This window comes from Octopus bimaculoides, chromosome 3, assembly GCF_001194135.2.
Source record: "Octopus bimaculoides isolate UCB-OBI-ISO-001 chromosome 3, ASM119413v2, whole genome shotgun sequence".
Lineage (NCBI taxonomy): Eukaryota > Metazoa > Mollusca > Cephalopoda > Octopoda > Octopodidae > Octopus > Octopus bimaculoides.
The window spans coordinates 102809-113107 of record NC_068983.1 but is presented as its reverse complement, the minus strand read 5'-3'; the positions used below and the strand labels follow the sequence as shown (position 1 = coordinate 113107).

Below are 10299 nucleotides of genomic sequence, written 5' to 3'. Positions count from 1 at the left end.
GGGGGGTAGCAGAAGACAAAACAGAACCTGAAACTTTGTGGTTGCAAAGCAGATTTCCAGCCACCACACCACCACCTCACAACGGACCAGAGTTGAATGGACCAATCAGAGTCCTGGTCAGTTGTTATTCAGAGACCCTAAAAGGCCATCTCTCCATTCACGTATCTGGCATCGTTTCCACAACTGCTCAACAGACACAGCTGGCTTGATTTTATCAGTATGACTACAGAGGTTTGCCACATCCTCAACAAGACTAATGTCGTCGTCTTCAATACTTCGTGTCCAGGTTTCATTCCCAACCACTTTAAAGGTGGGATTAGTTGACCCCTTATAAAAATAAGGATCAAAGTCCAGAAAAAATCCCTACTGCACATCCAACTGTGGATTGTTAACCAGATAACTAACCATCAATTCAAATTAGATTGCCAATTTGCATAAATACTGAACAGGAATATCCTTAATCATTAGTCATAAAATTACAAATAAAACAAATATCTTCAATCATTAGTCATCAATCAATATTGACTTCATGCAAATTGAGAGGTAATTTTTCTTTTTGATTTGGTCAGGGTGAAGGGGCAGCACCCATAGCGATATTCCTCTTAAACAGAAGTTAACAATTGTGGGAAGAACCAAGAGTTGATGTTTTGGAGAGGAGGGAATGGACGGTGAGACAAGTGGGACAGGGGTTCCTCAAAGGAAGTAACAAGGGACAAGTCAGAAGCAGAGGTCACAGTAAAAACAGAATAAAAGAGAGGAGCAGATTGTGTTGGCAGGGGGAGGGGTGGCAAAGTTTGGAGTGTGTTGATGAGTTGATGCCGATCAGTTCAGTAACCTGTCTTTGGTCCACAAAGTGTGTGTGGTGGTGGTGGGGGAGTATGTAGCAGAAGCAGCAGCAGCAGCACAAACACTAATCTGTAACAAGGAAAGTTGTATCATGTTAGCAATGAAAAATATTGACAAGAGCAACCATGGTTGGGAGTCGAGAGAGATCTGCTTCTGAAACCTGACTATCATTACAACTTTGGCTGAATTTTTGCTGGCCCCCAAAAATATAAGAAACATACTGAGGTCAAATCCTGAATTTAGAAACCAACATCAAAATTGATGTGCATCGTTTAAATAAGTTTAATGAAGTTAACATTCTCTGGAAATACTAGCAAGAGAGTAGCCCTGTTCGTGATGAGGGTAACCTTGCTGTTCCTAGAACTATGAGAGAGGAAGACTAGTTCCTACCATTATAAACTGTCCCAGCAGATTAGAAACCTCACTGAAAGAACAAAGACAAAAACCTCCATAAAAGGAAACAAGACATTCTTTCTGAATGAGAGAAAGGAAATGATTATCAAGCATTCTACTTACGACCAGCAAGCTCTCTCAGCCTCTGATAATAGACTTTTGCATCTTCATGCATTGTGTCCCTCATAGACTGGAATTGTCCAAAAAGGACATCTTGAGGTTCAAGTTTCACCTTGACATCATCCAATGAACTGTTGTTCAGTTGTTGAATCAAGTTTTCTGGAAAAAAATTGCAAAATGGAAGATGTAAAAGGAGAACATTCCACTGCCACAGCTGCAACATTTGTAGAAATATCGTCTGAAACAGAACAATAATAAGTGTAGGAGTTTGGATAAGTTTGTATGGTGAGGGCAGCAGGGGAGGACTCTGACATTTCAAGATAGAACAAATCTTTAGTTAAAAAATAATTCATTCTTACTCTTTCAGATGACAGGACAGTCCAAAGTTCTCTCTCACATCAGTCTATACTTTTTACTGCCAGTTTCCTCCTCTTTATTTTTGACCAATAAACTGTTAACAAGCTAGTCTTAAGTTCAATCTCTGTTCAGGTTCATAATCTTAAAATTACATCTAAAAAGATATTTTTTAACTTACTTGGAACTGAAAACCTTTTCAGTGTTTTCAAGGAATTAAACAGATAAATTAACCAAAGATTATAATTTAATTGACAGAATTATTCCTGTAGTGTATAATGGCACTAATTTCCCTTCAACAAGTCTCTCGTTGAGTCCAGAAGTCATCTTACCAAAGTGGCTGCCACCAGGAGAACTAATACAGATTGATCACAACAATTCAATAAGTGAAGACATTGGCTGACCACTTCATGTAGATGGGGGGGGGGGATTCCAAAAGCTTGGAGTTTCATTGTGGAATGAGAAGACAAAAGTGATCAGGGTTATGTTGGCAGAGGGAAAAACACAGGAATAAGGCTGTGTGAGGTGGAAGTGTGGTCAGAGTTAGTAACTGAATGAAATATCTTATCTTCATGACTAGAATTTAATCCTGTCAACTTGAAGATCCCATTCAGACCATCCAATCTGTCATCAGAAAAACGTCCATAATGGTTAACTGAAGACCTGCTACAGTATATGGAAGTAGAGTACGAGATACTATGGATGAAATGGTTGGAAGAAGCATTAAACATGAGGAAGTAGAATTATTACAGAAAACAAAGAACAGAGAATCGTGCCAGGACATGATCGCTTTGGTCCTACATTCTGGACATGATCCCTACAAGTAAAAAAAAAACAAAACAAAGTACAAAATATATTTCTATCAGAGAAATATTGGCAGTCAACGTTTTATGTAAAAAAAGATATCCTCATCTTCATTGTTTTAATCTTGCTGACACCAACTTTGGCCCGTTTCAAGGCATCTCATAACTTCTCCAGAATATCAAACAACAAAAAGCTGCCAACCAACAACACTGTTTATATGAATTTATGTGATGCTTTTGTTTACAATCTGGATGCACAAATCAAAACAAAAGGCAATACGTACACATTCATATATACATATACCCAACGTGCTTCCTTCCAGTTTCCATTTAGCAAAAAGTCTACATTTGACCGACAGCAATGGTTAACTGTAGGTTAATGTGGAAGACACCAACCAATTGTCTTATCCAAAGGGGATCAAACCCCTAACAACCATCAAACCCCTAACCACAGAACTCACACCAACAACAGTTGTAGGTCTTAGTTGTTAAGCCAAGTTGTCATTGTCTTGAGTAATATTGAACCCTTTGGAAGGTGACCTGATAAAGGTGTAACAAATTGAGGGAAGAAGGCTGGATGTTATTTCCTTGAAGGACTTGTATGAAAATGATATTTTAAGCACCTTTTCTAACAAAAAAATGCTTATTAAGATAGGATCCAAGCAGAAACCCATTTGATGATAAAACAATCAGATGTTAGGGTTAGTAAAACATGCTTTATAGTGAAAGGGGATGCTGTGAGGTGTAGAATTAAATGCGAAGGAAAATGTAGACAATGGTGAGGGGGGAAAAAAAATGAAAAATAGTTTTCAAACAATGTTCTGTATCATCAACAAGCACCCACCACACTCTCAGAGTGGTTGGCATTAGGAAGGGCATCCAGCTGTAGAAACATTGCCAGATCAGATTGGAGCTTGGTGCAGCCTCCTGGCTTGCCAGTCCCCAGTCAAACCGTCCAACCCATGCCAGCATGGAAAGCAGACGTTAAATGATGATGATTTAATGTCTGCTTTCCATGCTTTAAAGAGCTGGACAGTTTGACAGGAGTTCATGAGCCAGAGAACTGCACCAACCTCTAACATCTATTTTTGTATAGTTTCTAGGAATAGATAATCTTTCTAATGCCAACCATTGTACAGAGTGTACAGGGTGCTTTTTATGTGGCACCAAGTAGCAGTGAGGCCATCAAGTTGCAAGGCAAAGGTCCCTTAACTGAGTTGGTGAGTAGTATTGAAGGAGATAACTTTCTGCCAAGGGATAAGAGGTAAGAGGTATGAATAGAGGGACAGACATGGGCATTTTGCAGTAAAAGAGATACATGGCTTCCCCATCTGGAGAGAGAGAGATGGCAAAGAGAATGTGTCATGGTGTACTCTAAAATTGTTATGAATTCCTCTATCTGTGGTTCCTTACACCAGTAGAGGTGGTCATATAAAACCACACTTACAAGCTAAGTAAAACTGTGGCCAATCATGATACAGTCCTCTACATCAACCTCTCAACCAAGAGGTCCTTGTCTTGAGGGCTCATAGCTGTGGTATCATGTAAAAAGCACCGAGTACACTCTGTAAAATGGTTGCCATTAGGAAGGGTACCCAGTTGTAGAACCCATGTAAAAACAGACAAATGAAGCCTGGGAAGCTCTCTAGCCAACCAGTCCCCAGTTAAATCATCCAACACATGACAGCAGAGAAAAACAGACGTTAAGTTTTGAGGATGCTTTTTTGTCTTTATGTAATTTAAATCTCAAAAATATCGATCCTCGAGGTCAAACGCTAGCTTGTCCATAAACCAATTTCAACCACAAGATGGAGTACGTATCCTGAAATAATTGTGTCTCTACAAAATTTCCAGAAGTAATCAATAGAATATCAATATGATAGTTACTCCCATCAGTTTTGATGTATAAGGACTTAAAGAGAGCATCATCATCATTATTATTTAGTGTCTGCTTTCCATGCTGATATGGGTTGGACAGTTTGGTTGAAAACTGGGAAGCTGCAGTTGGTTCCAGCCTGGTATCTATGGCTGGATGCTTCCAAAAGTGTAGTGGGGGCTTTTTATGTGCCACTGGCACAGATGCCAGTTCTGCAGCACTGGCATCGGGCATGACAGGTCTTCTCAAGCATGGTATATTGACAAAGGGCTCAATCACTTGTCACTGCCTCCATGAGGCCCAACATTTGAACGGTGCCTTCTATGTGCCATTGGCATGGCTGCCAGTTACACAACACTGGCACCGGCCACAACAATGATTTCAATTAGCTTGATGGGTCTTCTCAAGCATGGCATATCACCCAAAGTTTTAGGGTGCTTTTAAGCATCTATTTGCGATGGATGCATGAATGTTATTTCAGTCCAGGTATCGCAATGAGGACATTGATGATTTTTGATTTTGCCTGGGATTGGGCAAATGTGTGTTAGTTGCAGGATAGAAGTCTTCTATTGTTCTTTTTCCTCAACTCAAATTGTCTGGATATATTGTGACACATTTTATCCCATGCAGATCGATCTAGGCAATGGCTTTCCCAAGATGTCAGGTTAAGCTGTAGAGATTTTAGGGATTGTTTCAACTTAATCCTCATACCTAAGGAGAGGTCTTCTTTTGCGGTGATATCCCTCCACTTGTTGGCTATACAGAATTTTTGGAATGCGGTCATCTGTCATTGAAACAACATATCCTACCCATCGGCACTGAATTCTCATCAGCATGCTTTGGATACAGGAGATGTCACATTTTTCTAAGATTTTAGCACTGGATAATCTTATCTTGCCATTTTATGTTGCATATGTTGTGCAGACAGCACATGTGAATAGTTTGAAGTTTCTTTTTATGTCTGTAGGAGGGAGTCCATGCCCCTGCCACATACAAAAATGTGCTCAAAATACAAGATTTTGTATACACCTATTTTAGATTTCAGAATGACATCATATTCGTCCCACAAACGAAGGGTATTATACTGCCAAGATATTTAAATGACCTGACCCATTTAGGTGGCTTGTTGCCTATCATCATGTTTGAGTCTTCCATATATTCTGCCTCAGGCTTTGGTTGGAATAAAACTTCAGTCTTCTCAATGCTGAGAGTCAATCCAAACGCACAAGCTGCCACAGAAAACCTGTCAACCGTTTCCTGAATTCCTTCAAATGTGTGAGAAATCAAAACACAATCCTCAGCAAACAAAAAGTCATGCAGGATTCTCTTCCTGGATCTTTTTCTTTGATCTTCTGAAACTTTGCCCTTTCAGGTTTAATGGACCTCTTTCTGGGATGCAAATCTGGGGTTTTATACCTTCATGGTAATCCCTGAGAGTGTGTTGAAGCATCATTGAACAAAATATGGAAAAAAGTCCCAGGGCTAAAACACATCCCTGTTTGGTTCCAGTGACAACAGAAAATGCCTCTCCACATTGACTTCTAGATATCACAGCTGCCATCATTCCTTTATGTAACGATACTATTGCCCTTATCATTTTAAAAGGAAATCCAATTTTTCACAAAAGTTTCCAGAGCACCTCACAATTCACTGTATCCAAGGCCTTGGTCAAATCAACAAAGACCATGTACAAGTCAGTATTTCATTCATGTGCTTTCTCTTTTACTTGCCAAAGGGAAAAATCATGTCAATTGTGCCTCTCTCGGCATGAAATCCACATTGGGATTCAGGCTAGATGCTGTTTATTAGATGTTTGATGCGGTTCAAGATCACCCTCACAAGAATTCTTCCAGCCTTACACAAGCTTATTCTCCTGTGATTATCACATACACTCTTCTTCCCCTTCTTTTTGTACAAGCGAGTTATGGATGTATCTTTCAACTGTTGGGGAACTGATCCAGTTTCTCAGATCAATTTGTGCAGCTTGCAAGTTGTCTGCCACCATGCTTGTACACCTGTATGGGAATACCATCATGTCCAGACACTTTACCATTGGAAAGATTTTTGATAGCAGTACTTATCTCTTCCAAAGATCTTTCACTAGTTCTTCGATTATAGGCTGTTGTAGAATTTCATTGATTACTTCCGGATCATTTGTGGATTCTTGATTTAATAAAGATTTAAAATGTTCAGCCCATCTTTTCAGAATCTCATCTTTGCTACTTAGATGTTTTGTTCTGTTGAGAGAGAGAATGAGTTCTGGGGCATCCTTTCTTGAACCAATTATACCTTCCACATTGTCATACAATACTCTCAAGGTGAGAGTTAGCGTCTGTTCCAATTCTTGGACTTTTTTGGCCCATCAAGAATTTTTCATTTCACGCGGTTTTTTTGTGTAGTTTTTCTAGAGATGTATAGGGATGTGAGTGTTGGTGAGTTTATATCTGAGATCCATGTCTTGTGTCCATTGTGCAGTTTCTAAGACCGGTTTAATTTGAGAATCTTTCTTGTTGAACCAATCTCGGTGCTTGTGCTTCATGAATCCCAGAACTACTTCAACAAATGATTCGATGCTGTCAGGAATATTGTGCTGCAACACTTCAGGATCATTGCCTTCTCCTATTTTGGAAAATTTTGAGTTTAAGTGCATTTCAAAACTTCTTTGTAATTTCTGGATAGTTTAAAGAAGCAACATTTATTCTCAGATGTATACTGGATCTTAATGGCCCCTTTGGTTTAACAAATACCTTGCTGCAAACCATTCCGTGATCCAAGTAACACTCAGGAGTTTTGCGAGTTTTGGTTAATCTGAAATCCCTGTAATCCTTGTTCTTCATTATAACACAGTCAAGCAGTCTGCCAGTTACCAGACCAAGGATGCTTCCAGGTGTCTTTGTAGTCATCATCTGCCTGCTCAAACGTTGCATCTGTGATTGTTAGACTAAACTGTTGACAAAGGGACAGCAGTCATAATCTGCTTTCATTCTCTGTTCCTGTCCCATTACTCCTGTATGTTTGTTACCTATTCTGGCATTAAAATCGCCCATCAGTAGGATTTTGTTATGGTATGGAATTTTACTGACTACTGTCTGCAGTTTGAGGTAGAAGAGGTTGTGTTCCCATTCACATACTGATAAGGTAGGTGCATATGCACTAATAATAAGCATAGATGAGGATTTACCTACCAGGATCTGTCATGAGATGCTCATCAACAACTTGAGGGATGTATGGCAATTTGCAAAGTAGAGTCATTTTAATGGCAAAGCCAATACTATGAGTTCCTGGTTCATCTGCCAGCTTTCCACTCCCAAAAAATGTATAACCACTTTCCCAACTTTCTGTCTGCAAGCCTGGTTTCACTTGGGGTAGCAACATCAATGTTATAGGAGCCGATTACCTCCACAGTTAGTACCGTTTTTCATTTTAGACTGTCTTTGCTATCTTGTAAAGTTCTTACATTTCAACAACCAGAGACTACAGCTTTTATTCATCTTATCTCGATTGCAATAAACTGTATGGCCAGACATCTGCAGTTAATGCCAAGCTTATTGAAGGCAACACTTTTTTAGGGTTCCTTTTCTCACCTCGCCTCTGTAATCAGAGAAGTAGTGTTACACCTAGATAGGGCTGCTAACCACACAAAGGAGGACACGGAATTTTCAGGTGCCAGCAGTTGCTGCTGGGAAATGGCCATCACCCTCTGTGCCACCTGTGTGGGACTTTGGCTAGGAACTTGCAACAACACCCTTTACCTGATCCTGTCGTCATAAGAATTTCAACTTGCCTTCACTCTTCCTCCACAATGAATTTGTTTTAAGTGGTATGGGCTTGTGTGTCATCCCTCACACTCTTTCATCCAGATGGCACTTATTGATGCCACTTGGGGAAATGGCCATGTAGATGTATTGAAGTTGTCACCAGGTAACTAAGGAGCCTTATCTACCCTAATTTTTGAATTAGCGCTCCCCTTTACTAGACAGACTGCTGACCAAGGCTAACGAGTACTGTCCACTCTTCTGAGTTCCACTGCCCTTTGCTGGGTTTTGGTTGTCATCCTGCAGGCTGTCCAAAAATCAATATTGCATCTGCCTCACCAGTGAAAGCATTGTTTAGTTGCTGTTGGCCCGACCATGTTACAGCTGTGTCACATGTTAATATTGCTTATTGCCTACTTTGGCAAATTGACATTCTATCACTATCATTCCCCCCACCCCCACCATTTGTACCACTTTTACCTATTAATTTTGTTGGTACTATTGCGAACACTATGACAACTACTTATGGCTTTGTTCAGGTCATCTTCCATACATTCATTGAAGTGTCGTTGTTGCCTTGACTACGGGGCCCAAAGAGGGATGGTGGGTTTTAGTCTGTGAGACAACAAATGATGGCAGATGTAAGCCGGTTGGTTTAGCTGCTGATGTTGCTGTGACACTGAATAGGAGTCTGGGGGGTGTTGGGTCTAGTAATACAGGCTGTTTGATTGGACAGATGGTGGACAGGGGGTAGGTTGGAGGGGATTTCAGAAAGGAGCAGGGACAGGTTGGACAGTACATTAACAGATTTAATAGTTTTGAAAGAGTTAATTTTAAACAAAAATTGTTCTTTTTCTTGTTGGACTTTCAAAATTACTTTTGGAAAATCTAAGAGATTGAAAATCCAAAAAGGAGAATGTTGAAGTTGGCCAAACTTTGCCTTGTCACATATGTTACCTGGAACTCTAATTTTGAGCTATACTTAAGTGGCCTTAAGTTAGATGTGAATCTAACTAGTGGAAGCCCAGTCAAACAGCAAAAGTATGCTTTGTATGTGGTCAATGAACAGGGGTAACAAGACTAAGAGCACAATGGAAAAAGACTTGAAGGCTTGGATGGTTCACGACTTGAAAATTTGTAGCCTTGGAGACATAATTAGATAATTAGGAGGGAAGAGCTTACTCAGAAAGTGTAGTTGCCAGAGTAAGAATGAGTTGGAGTATGTTCAAAGAGTTACTAGTATTGTCAGCAAGAAAAGTTGTTTTTTTTCTTCTCCGAGTAAAGGACAGATTGTTTGATGCTTGTGTTGGAATTGTAATGCTGCATGGTTGTAAGATATGGGAGTCTTGAATGCAGAAAACTTACAATGGCTAGAAAAAAATAAAACCAGCAGGCTCCTGTGATGTGAAATGTCAGTGTGAGTGAACACCTATGTATAAATGAACTGAAAGGAAAACTGGGTATAAAAGGAATCAGTAAGTTGTGGACAAAAGGGATGGATACATTGGCATGGGTATGAGTTGGGTAAGGAGAACAACTGCCATATAAGGAAGTGTTGTGTACTTTGAAGTTTAGTGGAACCCATGGAAAAGCAGATCTATAGTAGGTTCAATCCCAGGAGGGCTACTCTTGAATATGTAGGATATGTGACGTATTTTTGATATCTTCAGAGAGGAAGACATTTTCATTTTTTTAGGAACAACTTAATATTGGTGTGAAGAAGATTTGGGTGTGAACCAATTATCTTGAAACTTGTGTTTACTTCTTGAGAAAATTAATAGAATAAGAGCTTTACCTGAACTGATTTCTTCAACAGAGAGAGAGTCTTCAGTTCTTGTATCGATAGCCAAACTCCGATCTTCAGTCTTTATACACGTCAACATTGTGAGAGACTACCACCAGAAATGCTGAAAGCAAAATACTTCTTTTAAATTTTAGATAATATTTTGTGTATAAGATATCAGGAATAAATTTCTTACCCTCAAACATCTGTACTATTAGAATGTGGTCCAGACAGTACAGAAGCCGACAAACAGGCCATAATGTGAAGTATAGTCTACAGCCAGACTTAGTATATCTTTTGACAATAGATCTAAGGAGAGCACCAGGTGGCACTTTATTTTCTATTCAGTTTTATGAAAACTGATTTTTA

General features: G+C 39.6%; 1 protein-coding gene across 1 annotated transcript in view; it reads right to left on the bottom strand.

Moving 5' to 3' along the window:
* LOC106884462 (uncharacterized) overlaps positions 1 to 10073 on the bottom strand; it is a 25872-nt gene extending 15799 nt beyond the window's left edge. The window contains exons 1-2 of the mRNA XM_014935864.2: positions 9943 to 10073; positions 1363 to 1518 (exon numbers count right to left, since the gene is read on the bottom strand). Of these exons, the coding sequence (XP_014791350.1) occupies positions 1363 to 1518; positions 9943 to 10030 (244 nt within the window). The 5' untranslated portion in view covers positions 10031 to 10073. The remainder of the gene's footprint in view (positions 1 to 1362; positions 1519 to 9942) is intronic.
* Positions 10074 to 10299: the final 226 nt, after the last annotated feature.